The sequence below is a fragment of the Protopterus annectens genome, chromosome 9.part0 (genome assembly GCF_019279795.1).
Source record: "Protopterus annectens isolate FY-2018-M chromosome 9.part0, PAN1.0, whole genome shotgun sequence".
In the NCBI taxonomy this organism is placed as follows: domain Eukaryota; kingdom Metazoa; phylum Chordata; order Ceratodontiformes; family Protopteridae; genus Protopterus; species Protopterus annectens.
In genome coordinates this window covers 1,219,186,946-1,219,212,655 of record NC_056743.1, presented here as the reverse complement: position 1 = coordinate 1,219,212,655, position 25,710 = coordinate 1,219,186,946, and the positions used below count along the sequence as shown (strand labels likewise).

At 37.5% G+C, this 25,710-nt stretch overlaps 1 protein-coding gene across 1 annotated transcript in view; it reads left to right on the top strand.

The window, feature by feature from the left end:
• LOC122811954 (aryl hydrocarbon receptor interacting protein) overlaps positions 1-25,365 on the top strand; it is a 735,611-nt gene extending 710,246 nt beyond the window's left edge. The window contains exon 6 of the mRNA XM_044084150.1: positions 23,224-25,365. Coding sequence (XP_043940085.1) covers positions 23,224-23,426 — 203 coding nt within the window. The 3' untranslated portion in view covers positions 23,427-25,365. The remainder of the gene's footprint in view (positions 1-23,223) is intronic.
• Positions 25,366-25,710: the final 345 nt, after the last annotated feature.

The window sequence follows — 25,710 nt, the reverse complement described above, 5'->3', positions numbered from 1 at the left end:
ACTTTTACAAACCCTTTCAAACATATGAATAAAACTATCAAAATTATCGCCCTCTGTAGATTGTGGAAGATATGTACTGACCTTGCTTGCTTCTGGGGTTTGGGTACTCCCTTCCCCATTGCCTCCATGACCCTGGCAAAGAGTCCGCATCTCCTTTTTATGTTGCCTCTTCCTCTCATTTTCTTCAGCTTCCAGATGTCAGTCTCTCTGCTGATTCTAATTCCATTTGTTTCTTATGCTGTAGTCTTTCTTTTGATTCTAGTTTTAACCATTTGGCCTCCACTTCAAGTCTCTAACTCCTGATGGATTTTTAAGTCCTCTGAGAGTTGTACATCCCAAGGCCAGTCTAACTAAGTGACTAAGGCTGCAGTCATTTTTGCTTTAGTCAGGTTGTCCTACACCAATTCTTTGTCTTGGCACATCTCGGCCAACTGACTCTTTGTCAGCTTGCCATACTCCACAGCTGACATCCTTGCCTGCTCTCCCTGACTAATTAAGCTAACAAAAAAATAAATACAACTATTGTGCTATGACACTCTGAATGTTCACTGTGTGGCTGATTAAGAGTAGAAACACCTTCTTTAGTGACCACTGTTTACAGGCTACATGAATTCAGTATCCACACCACTGAATCCTAATATGTGGATATCCCACTACTGCCAATCAGTATATGTGATGCCCCACCACTGGTCCACTAATCAAGGATCCTCGATCCTCACCACTAGTACCAGTGAGGGATGTACATTGGGAGGATGACAGATACACACACACTATTTCCAGATGCAGCTCACTGCATCAAGTGAAATTTCCCTTAGAAGCACACAGAGACCATATTCAGTCCAGGGCTCATTTCTCCAGATCCCCAGTAAGACTCCCCACTGGCACAACAATAGAGTTGAGATCTCAGCTGAGTGGCCAAGCCAAGACCTCCAACACTCTCTGTCCAACCAGTGCTTCTTGTCCCTGCCCAAGTAGCTCTCTCTCTCTCACACACACACACACACACACACACACACACACACACACACACACACACACACACACATCTGGAAATTTGTTTTACACACACACCTGGGAAAGGCTGGCACAGGTTTACAAATTATGCCCCCTTCTGCCCAGACTGTATTGTAGTTATCACTGTTACCAGCCAACTCTTTATCAGCTACTTTAAGGCTCTTAACAAAGGGTGTTCAGTCTTATTGTGTAATGTTATTATCAATGCAAATGGTAGTGTGACCAAGAGCAAGGCTGTTATGAGTGGCCTACAGTGTCACCCAATAAATATGCAAATACTCTCAGACTATCAGTATGTCTCTACACAGATCATCCACAATGAAAGGTTTAAATATATTTAATAATAAAAGAACAAGAAAATACTCAGTATATACTTACAGTTACATCACAGTTAAAAAAAATCACAGGAAATATTTAAAACAGCATTGCAGGACAGTCTCCAATAAATAAAGAAAAACATCTAAGCTAAGCTTTGCTGTATTCCTGATTGTATCTAATAACTTACTTCAGAGCAAGCAAGACCGATATGGTGACTGGATCTTAATGCTGCCAAGTCAAAGACAAAATACTGAAACCTGTCTCTCTCTCGGTTCTTAAATTAATATCTCAAATATTACTGCTGTGATAGCTTGCAGAATGACATAATTTCTTGTCATCTGACTCTAACCCAGGTAAAACCCTTACTGCTGAAAGCTAGCAATATTTAGCATCCACCTGTGAAAATACATAGACCTCAGATCTTTTGGCAAATGATGGGAGCCGTAAAATTTACATTCCTCCACATTTAAAGACAATACAGAAAACTTCTGTAGTACAGATATTATATCTCCTGCTGCACTGAAACTGGAAGCTAACATCTTTTTGTTGTGTGGCCATTTAATTTCAGCTATTTAGTTAACCTTCTGTATTCCAGTAGGGCATGCTGTGGTTACATTTTTAAGCTCAGTACTTTTACAGACCCTTTTCAACATACACTTCTGTACCAGCAGTTTGATATACACATAACATACAGTTCTAATGCAGTTGTAACACAATCATCTTACACAAATCATTTCGATATTCATCAGTAGCATATAATTATTTACAAAATTCCAGATAGCTGGGCTGGCAGTATCTCCTTTTGTGACGGGCCAATTTCAATTTTAAATCATAGTTATAAAGTGTTTGTCAATAATAGCTAAACGATTGGCAAAGGTGTTGCCGAAATTGATAAATATGGCTCGGTTTGGTTTTTGTGAAGGGGGAGGCAAACATTTGACAACATTAATAGAACAGTGGTGATCCAGAGGGAAGCAGAATGTAAGAAAATACTGATGTTGATGTTGTTTGGTATTGATGCAGAGAAAGCATTCAACAGAGTAAGCTGGGATTTTATTAGTAGGGCAATGGAAACATTTGTACCCAGACATGAATTGGTTCAGCAATACCTATATTTATGACATGATAACATGAAGTATTTAGCAGTATAGATTAAAAAGGATTCTGTTATGAGAACTAAGGATATGTGGAGAGAGACTAAAAAGATGATACAAAAACTGAGCACCTGGAAGCTCTTGTTTTTGGATATGGATAGCAAAGGAAAAAGTTTTTAGTCCCTTTAGTTTTATGTACGTCAGGCATATTTTTATAAAACAGAGGAGAAGTGGACAATAATAAAAAATTTAATTTATTATCTAGGAGGAGAAGGGCAAGGGTCAAGTGGGATTAGCTGATCCTTCCAATAGAATGAGGTGTTTTATGATTACATAATTTGAAAGGATATTTTACAGCTATGCAGTTAATGCTGGTATACATAACTCAATCAGAAAACTATAATTCAGAGTGGAAAAGGATGATGATGAATCTGCGGGTAGGGGAAAAAAAGAGATGGTGGGATTTTGGGTGCAGATCCTTAAGGAGAATTATTACAGCCATACAGAGTGTCCTAAAAACTAAGCCAACATGAGAATGTAGAAAGGAGGTTTTGCCGAGTGTGTGACTATGATTAGGGGTACAGAGAATAGGCAAGAGGGGACTGGAATTACTGGCAAAGGAACCAATGTATTAGGAGCAATTAACTAGGAAGGGAAAGATAATAGAAAAGGGAGAGGCCAAGAACATATTTGGACTGTAGGCTAGAGACTGTATTTCTTGGCGATATCAGAGTATAGACAAAGAGAAAGGGATAGGGGAATTCTAAGTGAAAGACCTGCTCTGGTATAGAGTTTTTAGTTGAATCTAGAACAGAAGCTGCTGTTAAAAAAGGATAATTAGTAGGGCATGTAAAATATTATGCAATAACTGTAGGAATCAATGAGAGGAAGCTAGAAAAGATAGGAAAAGGAAACTGGATAAGCAGTTCATAAGGAAACAATGTGAGGACACGTGTGGCTCCCTAATATGCAACAAAGTCTAGAAGATTTAGGATCTTTACTTGGAAGTATTTGCATATATATTTTTTATTCCCCAAGCATACTCCAAAGATTTTTTCCTCAGGTAGATGGGGAAGATATGTTTTAGGAATATAATGAAGTAGCAGACTTTAAAATTTCCCTACAGACTACTCTTGTCAGAAATATTGAGTGAACAAGTGGGTGTAACTAAGGAAATTATTTTTTTGAGCTGGGACACAGGATATGAATTGCTAAGACACAATAAGGGCTTGATAAGTTTAATTATGGTGGTTGCCAAAAAAGCAATTACTAGAAAGTGGAAAACAAATTCTAAACTGTATTTGAAGTATCAAATATTCTAACAGAGATAAAATAACCCAAAGTGGGATCTTGAGAAAAGGTAGGAGAAAATTACATAGAAATAAAATGGAAATTGTGGAAACAATGTTTACATAATGTTTTGGAAGAGGAATGAGATTTAAGGGGAGGCAGGAATTGATCAGTTTATGTGACCTTGAATTGTTGATAATTATACAAAAGAATATATGTGATATATAATGTTTACAACTGGGAATATGTTAATATGGTTTTCTTTTATATGAATGTATGCTTGCCTATTATAATTCAATAAAGATGTTTAGTAAGGCTGCGGTGGTGCAGCGGTTAGCATTGTCGCCCCACAGCAAGAGGTTCTCCCGTTCGATTCTCGGCTGGAGAGCCTTCTCTGTGGAGTCTGCATGTCCTCCCCGCGGTCGATTGATGTTAGACATGCAGGTAGGTGCGAGTGTAAATGGGTGTGCCTTCTTTGAAGGTTGGGCATTGGACTGGCAACTCAGCACCGTAAAAGTCTACTGCCCGTCATTAGCGGACCAGAGTTCCACCGTGGCGACCCCTAACCGGGGAAAAGCTGAAAGACTATTTAATTCAGTAAAGGTGTTTAAAAAAGTATAAAAACAAAGATTTTGGGATTATTATATCTGATTTATCCTTTGGTATGCATGCTAACTTAGTACTAAGTCTTTAAAGCAAATGGATTACTTGCTAAGGAATCTTTTGGATCAGAAATGAAGGGGTGTCTCACACTGATATATAAAACCTATATTTTATAATGTCTGCATGCAGGCAGCCATCAGTGAAGTTTTATTATGCATCCACCATTTACCTTGCTGCATATGCCCATAGATGCAGAAGGGTTTGGTGTGCAGTGGGATTTGGTGAGGATATATCACTGATTTTTGCTATTAATGTAATTCTTCAGAAAGGCATTCCTCCCTTCCAAGCAGGCACCTCCATATGATCCCCCTGTCACCATCAGAGATTCTAGCATGGAATGTGTACCCTGAACAAGCCCCCCCCCCACCCACAAAGAGAGAAAGAGTGAGGAAAGTAGGCATCTCCTTATTTAACCTCTCCTTCCCTCCTCTAGCACCATGCCACAAGTTGAACCTGGGATATCCAAATCATGGTCGGGACTTAGCACATCACACCATGAAGTTGGCTGTCTCTGCCATTATCTAGGTAAAAGACCAGGAACCTCTTCAGAATGATGCTATATCTGCATTCTGGAAGCATCTCTTTCTGCTGTCAGGGAAACCAAATGTCTGCAAACTGTTGTTGAAGTGGAGTGACATGCTTTTTAAACATCTCATTACAGACCACTGCATGATCTCTCTTGTCCAGTACAGGTCCCAGAGACCACAGGACCTTTCCACTTTACTGCCTGATAAGTGCAATGCTTTGGACAGGAGTAACCACCTTGGGCCCCTTAAGTACTTTTCCAGCTGTCCAACTTCCAGTGGATTAGGCTCTAGAGTAGTTGTCAGATCTCCCTGAATCTAAGATCAAGGAGAATATAAGAGACCCTTGTCATGGATTTTACCAATGGCTTTCTATGTAACCTGCTGTAATGTTAAATGCTGATGCTGTTGTTAAGGCACTAGGCTCAAGAATATCCCTTAATCAGATCTTACATGTTGTTTTAGCAAGGTCTCAGACCTCCACATATCAGTTGATGAAAGGGTTGTGTTAGCCTGACAATTTCCTGAAAGAAATTCTAGCAGTATTTTAATAGACCCATTACTGTTCATACTCCTTTACCAGTGCCTGCTCTTGACATATTTTAGATAGCTGTTCTTCAGTCAACAGGCATTGTTTGCTAGACCTTGGAGGTTGTATGACCTAGGTAGTAGACCTCCATTTGTCCCAGATGAACCTTATGAGAACAGATTTTAAACCGTTCTTTACTTAATTTCATGGACACAGTAATGTTTCTACATGCCCTTTATGAGTCTTAGATATTATAAGAATATATTTTGCATATTTTAACATATTACCATGGTTCTGCACACTGACAGTACTCATGGCCTCAGTCATTTGCTTTATGAATGATATTTGGGCTGTTGTCAAATTTCTGAGGGAGATGAGCAGAAGGGTAATGTCTCCCTTATAGTGTTACAGCAGACTTGCTTCATGTGACCCTTCATGTGGGGGAAACTCCAGAAAACATGGGTCACAGTGGCAATCTAATATGTACCCTGAAGAAAGCCTTTTAAAAACTGTAAGTGGACTGTATCTCACTGTTTTCTTAGATGAGACCTATGTCTGACATGCAAAGAACGCTAATAATTTTGAAACCCTTTGCTTAGAGTATTACCTAATCTGAACGCAGAGATTGTCCCCAATAAAAAAATAATTGCAACCATGTAGTGAAATTTGACAACTTTCATATCTCAAACACTTCCACACTTCTAGAATAAATTCCCTTTTTAGTCAAGTTAGCATGTCAGTCCATACCTTCAAGAAGGAATTTGATGACTGTGTAGGCACCTGTGCCAGCATGAGGTCAGGCCCATCAGGCGTATCAGTGACCAGTAGACCATGAGCTTGTTCGTCAGGCCTACAAACCTCTAATTGAATGCATTTTTAGACTTATTCAGGTATGTGTGTCATGACCCATCAAGCCAACTGACTAGGCAGACTTCTGTATTTGTTACTGAGGTAGCTTCCGTGATAATTTTCATGTGTGCTAAGTTTTTAGCCATTTCTTTTTGACTTCTAACGCCTTTGGTCATGTTGGATAATGCTTGTGAGGAGGAAGTGGGTCTCTCTTCACTACAGCTGGTTCAATCCATCTTTCCTGCTTTTATGTTTGGCATTAGCCTGTACTGCCATGGAATTGGTTAGAGATCCCCTCCAACTCCCCTAACTCTAGTTTCTCTCCAACAGTGTTGCCTTTTACAATTTGGAAAAAATGCTTCCTGCCGTTTGCACTATCTTAAGCAATCTTTTTACCTTACTTGTCTGTCACTACCCAGTTTTCTTATATGTCCATTGCTAAAAAGATCCATTTGTTAATAGGACAAGTGCAGAATCATTGTAGCAAAATTATTTGCTCTAATTTCAGCTTCACAGAGTCACTGTGGATGCAATCACAGACTCTTTTCCTTCTACACGAAGTGCAGCTGCTGGTCTTATTAGTTAGAAAGCATAAATTAATAGCTCCCTACAACACCATGGAATAGCATACATACATGGATCTTAATGCTGTTATGCCAGGGACCACTGTATCAACTACTTGCTTGCAGTTTTTCTAATTTCCCCCAAATTGACAACTCGTTTCATAAAACGCAACCCAGCTTTGGTGGGGAAAGTTGTGCAGAAGATTGTGCTGGGTTCCGAGATTGCCTCATCTTATTTACACTGTCATCTTATTGGGTGAGGTTTGCATTTCATAGGTTCATAGGTATATGCTAAACTAATGACCACCAGGACCTTTGTAAGCCTAGCCGTGGAACCCAACTGAGGTGTGTCCCTTTGTAACATGTGCATCTTAATTGGAGGGGGATGTTTGTTAGCAGGAGTATGTTAATTAGGAGGAGTATGTTACTTGGGAGGTTGCTAAAAGGTTATGTGGGAGGTATGTTAGGGAATGTTTACTGTCAGACTGCATTTTAAGAAACATGGTGGCCAACCTGGAGATGAATTCCCATCCAGTGTTAGCTAGAGAATATTCACCGTCATCCTCTGCCTATAAGAGACATGGGGGAAATCCATGGGTGAATTTATGATTTCCCATCCAGTGGTCAAAGTTACATTTAAATATGTTAGGGATGGACTCTGCTTTACATGGAGAGGGATCCTATTCCAGAGCATGGTGATCCTTTGAGACATGTATCTGTCTCACCAGCATGTTCTATTTATGTTGCAAGAAAGTTCAGATACTTGGATCTAGTGCTTCTGGTGCTGATCATTTTTGCAGATGTCCAAAAGCTGCTTCAGGGCTGGATCTAAGGATGCCTTGTATGCCAAGGAGATCGCCTCTCAAAAACCTGTAGGAGAGTGAGTATAGTGATGGGGCTCTAAGGCAGTCTGTATAGGATAGTGTAGTTAATACCAAGGATTTTCTTGGTGAGGAATGTTGAATGATGAGTGGAGACATGATGGCGGTTTAGCATTATATATCCGCCATAGCTGCTTCTGCATTCACATTCTACATCTTACTTGTAACACATACTCAGTACAGCTAGCATAATCCCCCCCCCCCCCCAGAACTGAAAACTTTCTTCAACTGCAGTGGCTGATAAGGTACAGATAACAAAGCATAACACACTGTTCTACAAGGAGCCTCTGAGAGTATTCAAACTGTTACATGTGCCTAGTCAGGTACATGATGAAGGGAGCATTGTACTCAATAATGAGTCAGATAATGGTAGAGTAGAGTGGTACTGTAACTTCCTTGGACCTGGATGCCATACCCTTGCTTATAAGTTGGGAATCATAGAATGATTTTCTTACTACCTTGGCTGCATGTTGGTCAAAGGCCAGATTTCTGTCTTCATATGTTCCCAGATTTATAACTACCTGGTCAGCTCTTAATGGGTGTCATAGCAATGTAGTAATTAGCCTGGGTGGACATTTTCTCAAAAGGTACTATAATGCAGTTCTTTGTATTGATTTTAAATCCATGGCTTTGGTACCAGTCATTTGTCTTGAGTTATATCTTCTTACAGGATGAGGAATTTATGATAGCTCTCAAATTGTAGTCATCTGTGAACTTGGTGAGCCAGAGGCACTTGACATTAGCCTTGACTGCTGAGAAGTAGATGCCAAACAGGAGATCCTTGGTGTACTCTGCTGGTGACCTGCCTCTTGTTGGAGATGGTCTACCCAGTCCTGACTTCTTGGGTCCTATCTGTGAGTCACCTAGCAAACCAGCAAGTTATGTAGGGATTTAGGGTTAGTTTGCTGAGTTTGTCTACAATACCTGAGGGGAGTGCTAGACTGAATTCCTTAGCCAGGTTTAGGTAGGTGGTATGCACCATTCTCCCTTTATCCATTGCAGTGGTTACCTTCTCAAAGAAGTCTGCCAGGTTAAGTAGGCATCACTTTTTTTTGACAAAACCAAACTGGGATGTGTTCAGTGTCTGTAGGTTGCCAATGTCTTTGTTGCTCATTTCCTTGGCTTTGCATATTAGACTAGTCAAACTAATGGGTCTGTAGTTTCTAGGGTCAGTTGATGGTCCACCCTTGTGAAGGGGGAAAATCATTGCTGTCCTCCATTTGCTTGGTACATAACCTGTTTTGAGGCTGTAGTAGAAAATCGACTCGCGGTCCTGATAGGTCATGTTTTAGGCTATTTAGGAGGCATTTTGGGATATTGTTGTGTCCCACTGAAGCTGTGTTTAACCTCAGTGGGCTCTGCTATGACCTGCTTCTCGCTGATAATTGGAGGGGGGGGAGTAATGCTGGTAGTGATTTCATGAGGTGTGGCACAGAATGACTTGATTACAAATAGATGACATTGTCCCCATTTAATTTTGAATCTACTTTTACTAAGTCCTCACAGGTCAGGTGACCACGGTTGTAGCTTACTTTGTGTCATTTCCAAGAGGGGTGATTTTGATGGACTTGTTCCCTACTGAAATTCTCCTGTCTGTTATCTTGTAATCATAATCAAGACCTTCTTTTAGCACTTGAAGGGAAGCAAGATCATGTTGAGCCAGTATATTCCATATTCACATCCCGGTTTTGTTAATCATATTTTGTTTTTGTCTTCCAGAATGAGACTGGTCTTCCTTGGGTCTATCCCAGTTTATTCTTAACCTTACCAGCACATTCATATTTAAGCTTTAGTCCTCTTGAGATGGCCAAGTACTGAGCTAGAGACACAGAGAGGAGGACAAGAAAAGAGAGAGACTACAGAGTTGAGACTCTTAAGTCTAAGGACTTTTCTTATAAAGTCCCTAGATTAGAAACCCTTTCCATCATTCAGAAGTAGTCATCAGAAGAGTTAAGACCTATAAACAAGGGACTGCCCCTGGAATTTTGCATCTAGAGGATGGCCATTGCCTATGATTCCTGTAATTTAGTAGCTTCTTGTCTGAAAATGAACAAGTACATGCCTTGATCAGGTCTTTCTGCAGCCTCTTTCTTCATACTGACTTGAAAAAGACGACAAGGGCATTGGTCAAAGCTTAAATTGAAATGAGTGAATTACCCCCCCCCCCCATTTCTTTGGTGGCAAGAGTATGATGTTCATAGTCTTTAAACTATTGTAGTAATAACTGTATAGGTTTTCCTTACTGTTGTAGCCCTTGGCCATCCTGAGTAACAGAGATTTAACTCCCTCCAACTGGCCTAATGGTTGCCCTGCACTTGATGTCAGGACATCAGGGTATATGCTTCTGTATCTGTATTTCAGCTCTTCCTTCCCAGAGCCATGTTCCAGTATCAGAACTGCTTTGCCAGAGATGGTCTGCACCTGTCACTGCTAGACTTTTGAATACTGGTCAAGGCATTAGCCACCCGATACTGCTCTTTTTAGGCAGTGCCAATTCAACAGCTGTACCAATGTAACAAATTCTTCTAATGCTAAACTGAAGATACTACTGAAGGTACTAGAAGTCTTAAAAAGAAACTGCTTTCCCTGGAAGCTTTCATCTCCCTGGAGAATGCTGATGTCTGTATAGTTAAAGACGTGGTCCAAGGCTGTGGAAACCACCCCAGCCGTGCAAGGCTACAATGCTAATCACACATTCAGACTACCCTCTGAAAAGGAAAAAACAAGAGGAGGAGGTGTTACCATTTGCATAAATAATCACACCTCAAGATTGGTCAAGAAGGATGACTTGTTGAGCTACCCATGTCCAGCTTGACCATAGGCAACATCCACCACCATATCATCGCTAGCTACAAGTCCCCTACCATGAAAACCACTCAATATACCTGAGGTTACTAGAATCCCTTACCATTCAGCCCAACACACTACTCATGGGCAATTTTAATTACCCCTCCATAAACTGGTCTGCACTCCCACAAGGGGCTCAAATAACCTTAATATAGTACTCACAAACATGTTGCATTCCCCCCCCCCGTACTGTCCTCATTGGTAAGATCAGATGAGATCATAAGTCAGTCTTATTTGAAATAAATGTTATGTTAGAACCCCCATCAAACCCTAAAGAATTTTTCCAAGGCAAATTACCTTCTGGTAAGTGATAGCATATGTAATTTTAAGTCTCCCCCAACCCCAAAAGCATGGAGGCCTATGCAGAAGTATGCATGAATGGCCTGTGCAACCACTTGAACAACTGCATAGAAGTGGCAGTACCTGACCAAACTTAACCCAGATCCTAATGTAAATGAAAAATGGCAAACTAAAAAATAGAAAAGGCAAAAAGCCACTAGCCGGATATAAAACGTAAATTATTTTATTTGAAACAATGAACTTGTGACTAAACAAACTTAAAATAGGCAATCGAATAACTTCACATACACAAACGATAAACCATAAGTGTTTTCATTTAAAAACTTTTAAACTTCATCAGATAATCAGTTAAATTACATCACTTCCTTATATAACCTAATTTTTCAAAAAAATCCCGCTCACATGACTTATACAACTCTGGCATGCCCAACGATGAAAAAATGCCTGTTTGAAAATATTTTGATTTGTCCCACATATCTATTATTATAAATTCTTATATTGCATTAAGAATTATAATTCTTCTTTTAACATTTGTACATACTTAAAATAAATGATACTATTAATATATACTATTAAATTATATAAAATCACTATAAACATTGCATATGGTATCAGCCTACTTGGAAACAATAATAAATAAATTTAATATACACTACTATTTCATTTATATTATAAACCCTTCTTAAATTATTAATTAAATATATTAACACTTTCATTATATAAAAATTTAAAACATATACATACATAATTTTACAAAAAAAAATATTTTTACCATTCTAGAAATCTGTAAAACATATTAAATGGTATTAAATCTATAACCTTATATTTATATTAGATATATTTCAACCTTTTCCTTTAGTTTCCTTCCATTATCTAAAAAAGTCTCCACCTATTTTAATTAATATATATATATATATATATATATATATATATATATATTTATATGTATATTATTACTGATATTAACTAAAAAGCTTAAATTTTTTTATATAAACATTGTTGAGGAGGTTCATATAATTCACTACTTAATTTTTAATTTTCTTTCTATTCAATGCTTTTAATTTAAGTATTGGTGCTATAAAACTTCTTTCGTTAATACCAGGCCATGTGTCTGCCTGTAGTTTAATTTGCCATTGTAATTCTCTTTGTTCAAGTATTAAATTCCATGGAGTCTTATCTTTTATCTCTACTTGATCAATAACAATAAAATAAAACTGATGATTACTATATTCATTAATATGCTTCGCTAGAGCATTGTTCGTTTTATTTTTCTTTATTGCGTACTCGTGTTCATAAATTCTTTGAGATAAGACTCTCTCCGTTTTGCCTACATAAAATGAGGCACATGAATCACATATGGCTAAATAAACTACGGCTTTTGACTTGCAATTATATTTATTTTTTAAAAAATATTTTTTATTTCTTACATAAAAACTCTGTCCTAAATAAATTTTATGGCACCAGTTACAAGCACCACACTTATGCATTCCATCCATTGCTTTTTTGTTATTTGTATTTTGAATATTTGATCTTAATAAATCTTTAAAACTTTTCCCTTTTCTATATACAATTTTAGGGAACTCATTTAGATGTTTTTTTACACTGGGGGTCATCCATTAAAATCCCCCAGTTATTCATGAATATTTCCCTTATAATTTTATGTTCCCTTGTGAAAGTGATAACCAATGCTTTTGGCTATCATTTTCATTTTGCAGTCCTAAACTATTATTAGATATAGGGTTTTCTACAATATCTCCTTTAACAGTAGTTATTGTATTTAAATCTCCATTATCAAGGGTATTAAACGTCATATTAGGCCCCTTTCTAGTTATTGTATTTAAATCTCCATTATCAAGGGTATTAAACGTCATATTAGGCCCCTTTAAAATTGGGCAAAAATGACCATTTATTCTCTTTTGTATTACTTCAGTGATCAATTTATCAATTAATACAGGTGGATAATTTTTATTAATAAACATACTTCGTAAAAAGTTGCACTCAATTTGAAATTCTGCAAAATTATTTATCATTCGGGCAGCTCTTACAAGTTGCCCTTTTATAACTGATTTTTTCTGATGTTCTGGGTGTGCACTACTATAATAGAGAAAACTATTGGAATACAATTCTTTTCTCTGGATTAATGAAATATACGTTTTATTTTCATAATCTTTAAAATTAATATCCAAATAGTTAATATTATTATTATTTATATTCCATGTAAACTTAAAAAATTAAGTGGTTTTGTTAATATAAGCTAAAAATTCATTTAAAATATCTAAATTACTATTCCAAATAAGGCTGATATCATCTTGAAAGCGGTGATAAGATTAAATAAATACATAATATTTACTATTAAAAATATACTTTTTCTCCCAAAATGCCATAACTAAATTTGCGTATGTGCCTCCACATGGTGGCCCCATGGCTATTCCTTTTCTTTGAATATAATATTTATTATTAAAAATAATATAATTATTATTTAAAATTAATTCTAAAAGTTCAGTGATTAAATTAATCAATTCTTGTTTAGTAGAATATTGAAATAAAATTTCCCCTATCCAATCGAGGCCCAAATTTTGAGGGATCACCGTGTAGAGGTCACATACGTCTATAGTAACCAAAATGTCCTGATTATCAAATTCTATATCATTCATGTTTTCTAAGAATGTCCATGAGTCTTTACAAATATATTTTTCTTTCTTAACAATCTTTTTTAACTCATAATCGACATACTTAGCACATGCTGAGGTAATGGAATCTCTTCCATCTACCAACGGACGCATGAGAGGATCAAGAAATTTTTTATGGATTTTTGGATTTCCAAAGAAAACAGGAATTCTAGGCATTATAATATTTAAATAATTATATAAATCTATATCTAGCCGCCTTTCTTAAAACATATCATTGATTTGTATATAAATTTTTTTATAAGCAGAATTTAATTCATTTAATGATACTTGTTCATATGTATCAGTTTTTAAAATTGCTTCCATTTTTTAATTATACATTTCATTATTCATAATCACAGCACCCCCTCCCTTATCTGGCTTCATAATTCTAATATTTTCTTTTTGTAAAGCCTTTAAAATTTTTTGTTCATCTACACTTAAATTTGAGGGATATTCTATTCTTTTATTCCATTTATCTAAATTCTTTAACTGGTTTTCACACATCTTCTCATATAATATTAACTTAGGATGCAAAGGAGGGTTAAAGGTGCTGGTAATATTGAACTTCCGTGCCTCATTATGTATGGTATCTTGATAAATCAAAGACAAGTTAACTTTTCTTAAAAACAATTTCATATCTATCATAACAGACGTAAAATCAAATGCATTTGATGGGACAAAAGTATACCCCTTTGATAATAAATGTGTCCCCGACATTATTCACAATAATATGTTTCAATGCATTCTCAGGTAGTCCATAATGACAAGTTTGTAGCTCTAATTGGTTGGCATCTCTGTACAAGTCAACCAACCTATTACAGTCTATGTTCTCCATTGTTTGTCTTTTGGCCTGGCGCCTTGAAACCCCGCTGCTTGATAACTTGGGTAGGGGGTTTTATTTTTGTCTTTCAGAGCGCCTTAATTCAGGAAATTATTCATTATAGGCCAAGTCATTATGCTGCCCAATGTCATTATGGTCTTGTACAGCAATATTTATTTTATTGTTATTGTAAGCATAGTTTTTATTTCTTCTATTTTGTCCACCTGGAGGCCTGGGATATGCCAGTCCATTAGCATATTGGTTAATGTCTCTCTCCAATTTATTCATTTTCCCACTCTTCAGTTTACTAATATACTGTTCAATACTATTATATATCCTCAGCATATCATATTGAATAGTATCAAATGAAATATCAGCTGGAATGGTATTATAAAGTTGATCTAATTCTACTATGAGCTGATCTATATCTATTTGATTATACTTAATTAACACTTCTAACAAATCTTCACCACTTTTATCAAATAACTGAAGTAATTCAATATGCATTGGTGAATTGTATACCAAACCAGTAGGGTACCGCCGAAGGCGCATCCCTTTTGGTATTATATTATGCTTTATACACTCTTTCAAATAAGTGTTCTCCAGTTGGAGCTTCCTACATTTCATTAATTTTACATCATAGTCATTTAGCTTAAAGTCAATGTTGCTAGTAGTTTACTTGCCCTGAAAATGCAAACGAAGAGCCCAAACATTCGGTTAAAATATGGACTGTTTTTCTTGTGCCTTCCTTGGAAATGGGTATATGCTGTTGCAATCGATGCATTGGGGCTTGATATGTTCTATTTGTCAAACTGACTTGAATGCCATTATTGTCTCTTAAATCTTCCACGTTTTGTTTGGCGTCATCAGGAATAGAACCATTTCGGTTATCAAGGCATGCCGGTGTTAGTTGAAATCAAAACCAGTATTGTTTTTGGCGCCATGTGAACATCCATCTGCTCTATTTGCTTCGGAATTATTGAACCTTTCATATAAACCATCTACTCGCTGTGTCAGCTTCAGTATCAATGTGGTTAGATTACCAATTGACCCTTCGGTCCCATTCATGGAGTCATCCAGCTGTACGGCAGTTTCACTTGAACCATCCAATGGCATAATGTAAATGAAAAACGACAAACTAAAAAATAGAAAAGGCATTTAATATGTTTTATAGATTTCTAGAATGGTAAAAATAATTTTTTTTGTAAAATTATGTATTTATATGTTTTTAATTTTTATATAATGAAAGTATTAATATTTAATTAATAATTTAAGAAGGTTTTATAATATAAATGAAATAGTAGTGTATATTAAATTTATTTATTATTGTTTCCAAGTAGGCTGATACCATATGTAATGTTTATAGTGATTTTATATAATTTATTTAATAGTATATATTAATAGTATCAGTTATTTTAAATATGTTCAAATGTTAAAAGAAGAATTATAATTCTTAATGCAATATAAGAACTTATAATAATAGATATGTGGGACAAACTATTTTCAAACAGTCATTTTTTCATCATTGGGCATGCCCGAGTTGTATAAGTCATGTGAGTGGGATTTTTTGAAAAATGAGAAGGTTATATAAGGAAGTGATGTAATTTAACTGATTATCTGATGAAGTTTAAAACTTTTTAAATGAAAACGCTTATGGTTTATCGTTTGTGTATGTGAAGTTATTTAATTGCCTATTTTAAGTTTGTTTAGTCACAAGTTCGTTGTTTCAAATAAAATAATTTACGTTTTATATCCAGCTGGTGGCTTTTCGCCTTTTCTATTTTTTAGTTAACCCAGATCTAGCCATTAAAACAAGTCACCCTGGTGGACCCCTGCATAAATAGACTTTTCAACAGAAGGAAGAAATTCCTATCTAAAAGTAAGAGGAAGGGTGCACATTAGAGAAAAAAAATCCCTCCTTAGTCTCATCCTCGTTAGTCTCAACAGGCAAATTAGGGAATTTAATTAAGTCTTCAAAAACTAAATACAGGATTAAAATAGCCTCCCAAGCAAAGGATAACCACAAAGCATTTCTAGTTATGTCTGACATCTTAAAGAAAACACTCAATGTGCTGAGTTGGTTATAGATGGCACTACCTATACTCAGCCGAAAGAACTAGCAAACCCACTGGCTGTTAAGTTCATCTGAGATTTCACCCCGTCGTCATCTCCAGTCACTCCCCATGAAATACCCCCCTGCTATTCCTTTGCCTGTTATCATAAAAGAGCAGGTCATCACTGCTCTCTCCAAACCTAGAAACACTGCATCAGTGGGCCCTGAAAGAGTAACAGGGTGCCTGTTAAATAGTTTGAAACATGACCTAGCATACCCACTTGGATCTCTGTTTAGCCACATTCTCCAAACAGGCTTTGTCCCAGTAGAGTGGAGGACAGCAACAGTCATCCCTCTGCAAAAGGGGGGCATCAACAGACTCGGGAAAACTACCAACCCGTAAGTTTGACTAGCCTCATATGCAAGACTATAGAAAGGATAATTATGGACTTGATTAACAACAACATGGGAAATATCCAGCCTCTAGACTAAACCCAGTTTGGCTTCATCAGGGTCAGGTCCTGCCTGGTCTATCTGGTGGACTTCTTTGAGAAGGTCACCAAGGCCATGGATGAGGGTAAGCCAGTGCATACCATCTACCTTGACTTGGCCAAGGCATTTGACACAATACCCTAGTCGAGTATTATAGATAAACTTGTAAAATTGGGCATAAACCTGTACGTCATTAGATGGATAGCCACATGGCTCATGGATAGGATGTATGTTATTAGAGTGGGGGAATCCACATCCAGCAAGAGGCCAGTCACCAGTAGAATATCAAAGGGCTCATTGCTGGGCCCCCTCCTGTTTAGGATATAGTTCTCAGATGTCAAGGCAAATGTAGATGACCTTTGGCGCTGGCTAGGTTTGCCGATAACTGTATTTTGGGGACTCCTCTGACAATGTTGATATCCTACAGAAAGAACTAACCCAGAGTAATTGGTTTCAGAGCCATGGCCTCAAAGTAAATGTGAAGAAGTGCATAATAATACCCTTTAGGAAATCAAATACCCCTGTAAATTACAACATTCATAGCACCCCAAGAGTGGACGCAGTGGCAAGAGATGATCTAAACTTTGACCACCATGTCACCACGGTGGCGAAAGTAAGGGCATGGCATCCAGATCTAAGGGTATCGTAGTACCACTGTACTCAGCCCTCATCAGACCAATAATAAAATGCAGTGCATCCTTTGGCATGTACCTTGCCTGGAACCTGCAACAACTGGAGCATCTTCAGAGGTTTCTCACAAAAAAAAAAAAATACAGGGTATAATCAACATGTCATGCAGAGTGCTTTTCCTACCAATTACTGAGGTGTGATTTATGCCTAATTTACATGGCAGTTCCTGGCCCAGCCCTGTTGAAAATGTTGCATATTTACAAAACTAACCGCACAAGGTTACCCATTCCAAGGATTTAAACCTGATTTCTGACTTTAGTAGATCATGCTGGCGAGACAGGTGTTTATCCCAGAGATTGCCCCTCCTCTGGAATAGGCTTCCTATTCAAGTGAAGCAGAACCCTTCCCTGACCATCTTCAAGTGCAGTCTGAACCAGTGGATGGGAAATTGCAGATTCACTCTTGAGGGTGACACCCATGTCTCTTATGGACAGAGGCAGTCTGTAAAAATTGTGAAAACCCTGTTTGCTGACCCTTGTTATCTTTTCTCTAGGGATAGAAAATTGGGTAAAATTTTGGTGAAACTGTCTAGGCTTATAAGGGCTATTGAGCCATTAGCCTAGTAATTTCCTGTGAACTCATGAAGACATTTCAGAGCAGATGTTCCAACTGTCAAGTCCTAGGTTAGCACGAGCACAAACTTCTGTTTCATCAGTGGCTGCTTACTTTTTGCCCGATATTGTCATTGCTGAAAGTCGCTGATGTCAATTTCCCGTGTTATCCAGTTAACACCATTCTCTATGCTGATACCCTCAATGTCTCTGCCAAAGCCTTCCTCAATGCTGATGTCAACCTTGAAACATGGAGCCATGAGAATTCCTTCTGCACTGTCCCTTTCATTGTTGAAGCTTCTGAGCTGTATAATCTTTCAGTGCTGAGTTTTTCGATGTTGATGGCTGAGAGATAGGACTCAATGCAAAAGCCACTCTTTAGGATTTGAGGATGTCTAGGAGAAGTCAAGAATGAAATTTGCTCTACCCATTGACACCTGTTAACCTGAGACTTTTACCACATCATCTTCCACCTATAGAGGCAGAGGGGCAGATGGCTCCCACAGGGAAGTATATGGCTTAGAGTCCTCTTTCTCTCATTCAGACAGTGTCTCTCTAAGTGTACTCATGAAGAGGATCTCTCTAACTGTACTCAGGAAGAGGAGGTACAAGTGTATGTATATACAGTACCCCACAGATGTATAGATACATATCTGCTTACCTCATCAGATCCAAACATAGTGAAAGTTTTACAATTTGAGGAGTAATGGTCTAAGATGACCTTTCTGCTTAGTTTAGCAGAAGCATTCAGGTGACAAGTGGGAATGGAAATCAAACCAAAAGCAGGCAAAAGTCAGACAGCAACTGAATGTGTCAAAAAATCAAAAGGAAGAATATAAGGAGAAGGATCAGATGAAAAGGAAAGAAACATGGAAAAGCCATACATATAGTTGCAAGCATAAGAGATCTCCTGGAGCAACCTCGTGTTGATCAGGATTTAATGCCGGGATGGTTAAGGAGAGGTGAGTTGAAAGGTTAATAATGTCAGCCCAAGATAGTGTACGCATTGGTTTACAAAGGCCATTGAATATGTGGGAGAAACTGACAAATGTAGGTCCTGTAAAAAAAGAATCGGAAGCAGTTACACAACTTGTTGCTGGGTGTGATGCACTCATGGCAGAGGGCCTGTTTATTGAAAGACACAATAATGTGGCAAGATTGTTGCACTGGGGATTGTGCAAACACTGCAATATAGAAGTATCTGAGAAGCATTGGCAACATAAACCACAAAGCATTATGTTGACTGATGGTGTACATCACATGAGATCATCCATTACCAACAATTCAAAAAAAGGATGCAAGAAAACCAGATATAGTAGTCCATGAAAAAAGACAAAAGTAGCATTGATCATTGAAATTGCTACACCTAGCAATTACACTGTCTCACATATGGAGAGAGGGAGTCATAAAATATTGAGATTTACATGCAGAAACAAGAGGGACTTGGAAGAAAGATACTCAGAGAGTTCTCATAGTAGTAGGAGCAATGGGTCTAATAAAAAAAAAGATTCTACAGTCATATTTAGATATGCTACCAGTACATGTAAATCTTTGTGAATTGCAGGAGGAGTTCATTCTGGGCAGATTGCAGATGCTGCAAAGAGCACTTTTGGCTAACATCAAATACTGAACCAATACTAATTTAATGCATTTTAATTATACCTTGACTTGGGGTCCATTCCCATCATGGTATTAGAAACTCAAAAGATTTGTAGAAATTAAACAGGCAGAGAGGCAGAAGGCCTCTGCTGGAACATGGTAGTATATGGCTTAGATTCCTCTTTATGTCCTTTAGATGCTGCCTGTCTGAGAGTGCCCAGGAAGAGGAGATACAAGTGTATGTATCTACACTCCCCCAGAGTCTCTAACCCTGAATATGGATTTGGATGGCGAGAACTCCTGCACATCCACTCCTGACAACCCTAGATTTGGTAAAATCTGTAAACTAATACATCATAGGGTCTCTTGGCCCACTGACCCTCTTCCCTGAAGAGGAGGTCTGCAGGAGACTTTCCATTCCCACTTCTCAAACATATTTTGGATGGTAATGTTGCAGCCCATGCTTCCTTACTTGCTTACAGAAAAGAGACCAGATGTAATCTTTAGATTGCTGGGATCCAAGTCTACATGTAAAGATAATCAAGGCATCCAGAAGACTCCTACACTTCAAGGTAGGAGTCAGTTCTTACCTACTTATAAGTTCAGGGCCCTTTCTTTTGATCTCACTGTAGACCTCAGGGTGTTTACCAGAGACGTAGTGGCTGTGGCACCGTACCAAACCTTAATGGACACAAATGTGTTCATCCATCTGGACAAGTGACCTCTGCCAAATTACACCAAAGGAGACATCACATAATTCTTATGTTACAGTCCTTGAGAATTTCTGTGGGCACCATGAAGTTACATTTGAAGGTGTTGCGAAAACTGGCTTTTATGAGATGCCACCAGGGCACAAGAATTGAAAGAAAAACATGTTGGCATACTTTATCAGTAAAGAAATTTTGAAAGACATTGCATTTCCCAGTGGCTATTTATTAGGCTCTAATTAAAAACAGTATGGTTCAAAAGCACTTCATTATAAAGTTAAAAAGGTATGTACTTCTAGCATGTTTTTGTCTAATGCTGCCTTACTGTTCCATTCCTTGGCTGTAACTTTGAAGTAACAAAAAAAGAACCATTCTTGTAGTAAACCAAACTTCCAGTACAACTTCACCAGTAAAAACAACAAAAAACAGAGTTGGAAATGCTAAGAAAACTTTAATATGCAGCAAAGCTTTTGGGTAGAACCCTTCACCAGTGCAATATAAAAACTTCAGTCAACAGACATTTTTAAAGCTTTGCTGCATATTAAAGGTTTGTTTGCATTTCCAACTCCGGTTATTGTTACTTTAACTTTGAAGACCAGTAGTAGCAGCAGTACAGCACGCTAGCAGTAGTCCTCCTCCATTCCTTGCTGTGACCCTCACATGTAATTACCACAAGGCTTCCATATTAAGTTTCTTGAAGTTGTTGCTTAATTATGTAAGCATACAAAAAATCTTGAGTGCCCTTTCTTTCGCACTCAGACTTGGCTACAGTCTAGTACAGTAGTTTGTTTGTCTTACGTTAACCATGTGCTGGATCCTTGTCAGCTGACCTGAGAGCTACAGTCATGTAATGGCATGATGCAATTGCAGCCCTAAAAGAAAAAAAAAACTTCAGGACTTCAAAAACATCTGACAGGTTGAATTTGCAAATCGTGTTAAGGCGTACATCAAGCCTAAAAATAGGAATGTTCCAGCAAAATAGGTATAGTTGAGAAGCATACGTTTATGATAGGTGTGTGTGTGTGTGTGTGTGTGTGTGTGTGTGTGTGTGTGTGTGTGTGTATGTGTATGTGTGTGCACGCGTGCGTACGGATGCACATTTTATTTAAGTAGCAATCCACAGTTATGGCCGCTACTCTATATTTGCATCAGTCCTGTTGAGAGTCTCAACAAAAGGAAATGTGGGTTTTAACATCTCCCAGAAATTGTTACAACAGAGTAATGTAAGCTGAAAGTACCTTATTGCTGCAAGACGGTTCGTTTTTAATAAAGATGTGCTTTTTTGTGCGGCTGCTCTACATAGATTCCTGTCTCTAGCTCAGTACTTGGCCATCTCATGAAATAGCACAGCTCTATTCTTTAATGCGTTTGCCACTTCTCATTAGGTGAGCAAAGCATAAGACAAAGCTGGACATTTCTGTAAAGCCTAGATAGAGTAATGCTCATTCTTGAACAGGTATACATCGGATATGCAGTGGCTCATGTACTCCACTAAGAATATTTTCTCTACCTGATCTAGACATGGTGATGCTGTTGTATAATGGCATTGTTGCATCTTAGGCCGTGTAAGCGTTTAAGTCTGTTGATTATCCATTGCTGCTGTGAAGTTAACCAGCAAGACATGGTAAGGTCGATTATTGTATGAGAAAATAATTTTTGTAGAAATCTGAATCTGTTACACAGTGATGCATAACCCTTGAATATCTTACTGGGTTTAAACAGTTTAAAATTTTCTGTAACTGATTTTGACACGGTATTACTGTGCATTGTCACTGCTTCCAATTGCTGAGTCACCAAAGAGAAAGAGAAGACTGCTGAGATTGCATTACTATTATATAATTGCATGCACTATATAAAGTGATCATCAGCTTTAAATTTTATTAATATCTGTTGTTTATTAGTTTATGGTTAATGTTTTGGATGTATACTGTAGGCTTAAATTTTCAGTTTTAATTGTAATATTTCATCATTAATTCTCCACATTTCTCCCATTAAATATATTGCATCAGTCATATCTTTGATGTAATCAGGACAATGATGTCCGTCTCCAAACTTCAGATTAGTGTGAAACATGCTGCGGTATCGGGTCTATGTTAAATCATTGAAAGCTTAAAAAAACGAACGATGATTTATCAAACCCATGCAAGCTAAAGCTTACAATCTCGAACTCTTAGAACAGTGACTTTTTTCCCAAGGGAAAAAATTGCTGTCCCACAAAAAAAAATTTTTTTAAAACATTACATAAAGTGGGGGGCTGTGCCCACCACACCCCCCTATGTAAATATACCAACTCCGAGATCGCACTACAGTCACAAAAATGGCAAAGTAATGGAAGCAGCCAAGCAATTTCTTTCCCAGGGAAAGAATTTACTTGTATGCCGTTTCGCTATTTTGCCTTTTCATGCTTTCAAGTTCGATCGAGACGCATTCGGAAGAATGCATCTTCGATCAAGACGCATTCGGAAGAATGCATCTTCGATCATTTAATAGGAACCCCCAGTATCTTAAGTAAAATCTCAAATTACATGCAGATGTACATAACATATATAGACTTTTGTGAAGCTTGCAAGTAAATTGTCTGCTCTAGTCCTAAATTTTCAGAAATGCAAAGTAGGGAGGTATTGTCTTATTGAATTTTGCACTTGAAAATGTTTGTTGTTTGAAACACAGAGAAGAAGGTTATTTTTTGGTTGTATTTTGCACATGCAAAGGTTCACTGTTTTTCATTTTCTGTTCTCCTTTCCTCCCCCTTTACTACTGACATATTTAGACAATGTGAAAGCCTACTTCAGAAGGGGAAAAGCACATGCAGCCATCTGGAACAAGGAGGATGCTGAGAAGGATTTTGCCATGGCTCTGAAGCTGGATCCATCGCTTACATCTTTGGTGAACAGGGAGCTGAAGATGCTGGAAGCACGTATGCAGGAGAAGGATAAAGAGGACAAAATTCGTTTTAAAGGATTATTTCAGTAAAAGCTGACAGGGGGACTGATGGTGATAGCATGTACCTGCATACATCAGGGATGAAGTCTTCAACGAGAAATAAAAGCTGATCTCATATTGAAAGGATGATTGGTGGACTAGAAGAAAGGGTCAGTCTAGTGGAACAGCTTTCAGAACAAAACAGCACATTCCATCAGACATTTTCATTGTTTGAAGTTGAGCTTTCAAACTTAAGTTTGTTGCCAAAAGGACTGCTGTTGTCATGGAGTACAGGTTATCCAGTCACAGTTGCCAGAAAGACAAGTATTGTTATTTTGCTTGTATGTTTACATGCAATTCCAAATACATGAGCATTGCACACATATCTGCAGAGTAAAACACAATACGTGTGCAGGCAGTCACACGTTGTCAGGGAGTGGTTTGTGCATATAAGCATGCACAGCTCAAAATCGGCAGACGTAAGATAAATGCAAATACAGTTATGCACTTGTAAAACTGCACATTTTGGCTGGCAGCTCAGAACATTTAAATACACAGCTTTTATGCAGATAGTGTACTTGCTTTCTGATTTGGTTACAAGCACAGTAAATACAGATGCACGTGTATACATACTATGCAAAATAATCTCTTTCCCACCCACCTACGCATAGCAGTGCATCATTGCATGTTCATACAATGAGGGAGATGGTGTCATGTTGTCACATAATGGCAATACTTTAATGTATCAGTTACAAATTCACGGACATGGACACTTGGATTCTTAATTACCAGGTATATTTGTTTGCGTATGTGTAATGAGCTGATATGAAAGGCTGAGTGAGAATTTCATGAACATAGTACATATATCTGCCATGCTTTATTTAGCCCATCAATGCCATGTCAATTTCTGAGCAAAAAAGTGCAGAAAGGCCATCATAATAACAAAAATGCTAGTTAATAAAGGCTTAACTGTGAGTTGTAATGTAACAAACCTGACTGACCATACTAAGATTATTAAGCTTATAAAAGACACTGGCCAACAGATCACATTCTCGATTTTCATAGTCATAAATACAGTGTACTTTAATGTTTGAGTTACTGAAGTGCAAGTCTGGGACATGGTCCTAACTAAGAAATAAGAATGAGTTTAAGTATAAAAGACATTAAAAGAACATTAAATTGCATTTAATCATGTGACTTATAGCAGAGCCCAACTAGAACTACCATTGAACCGGTCAGTCTTCAAGGTCATGTAGGAGAAGATAGATACCTGGAGACAGAGTATTTGGCAAGAAGCATGAGCAGAAGTAATAATACATTTGGGGGTTACAATTTGAGGGCCAAGTGTATGCATTCTGATTTTTTACAGTTGGTGACCATGGTCATGGTAGAGGAGGTGAAACTCTTTTCTTTCAATGTGCAGTAACAATAGTTGATTTTAGTAAGTACAGACTGATCAGAGCATGGAAGTTAGAGGCTTTGTTTCCCACAGAAATCATTGTTTAAATGCTGCTTGAGTGTTTTTGTTTTTTTTTATTCAACATCGCATCCAGTTCCACTGTATTTTATAGATTGCTGTGTAATCAACACACTGTTTAGTTTTCAGAAAGGAAGAGATACTGAGAATTGCATAGAAAAAATCCTTGCAAGACTGTTTCATTGCATATATCTGGTAAAGGGATAAGAGTAGAGCTTCTTAGTTAATCCCTGATGTTTATTTCTGCTCACATTTTAGCTGCCACTGTGATATCTGAGGTAGTAAAGAACAGCCTTTTTACAAAAGCTGCATATATTCCTCATTTTACTGTACAGTTTGGATTTCTATAGATGTAGAAGTAGCATTCCAGTGAAATTGATAGCTTCCGGCACATTTTGAATCAGGTTCCTCCCACATGACTTTGTTTCTGATTACATATTTCTCTTGATGAATACTGTTGTTTGATAATCACTTCAAAGTTAATTTTAGCAATTCAGTAAATGTATGTCTTTATTTGTTGTGTTATAATTTTTTACAATAATTTAAATTGTTTCTACGTTTTCTTGCTGTTGTGAGCACTGAGAAACATAGTTCTTAATGTATATTGTGTGCTTCCCACATTCATTATTTTGCTGTTAATTTTTTAAGTAATTTTATATTATAATTTGTGGTTTATATATTGTGGAGTACACATTCCATTCCCTCTCCTATGACATTCACTTTCCCCCAGAGAAGGTGGAGTTTTGTTGTTTGCCATTTTTCCCCGAAGATGCTACTAAAATATAGCCTGATGTTTTTATCCCCCACCTGAGGGTTATCATACAGTTAGGCACTTGTGAAAAGGCATTTTTAGTTGAC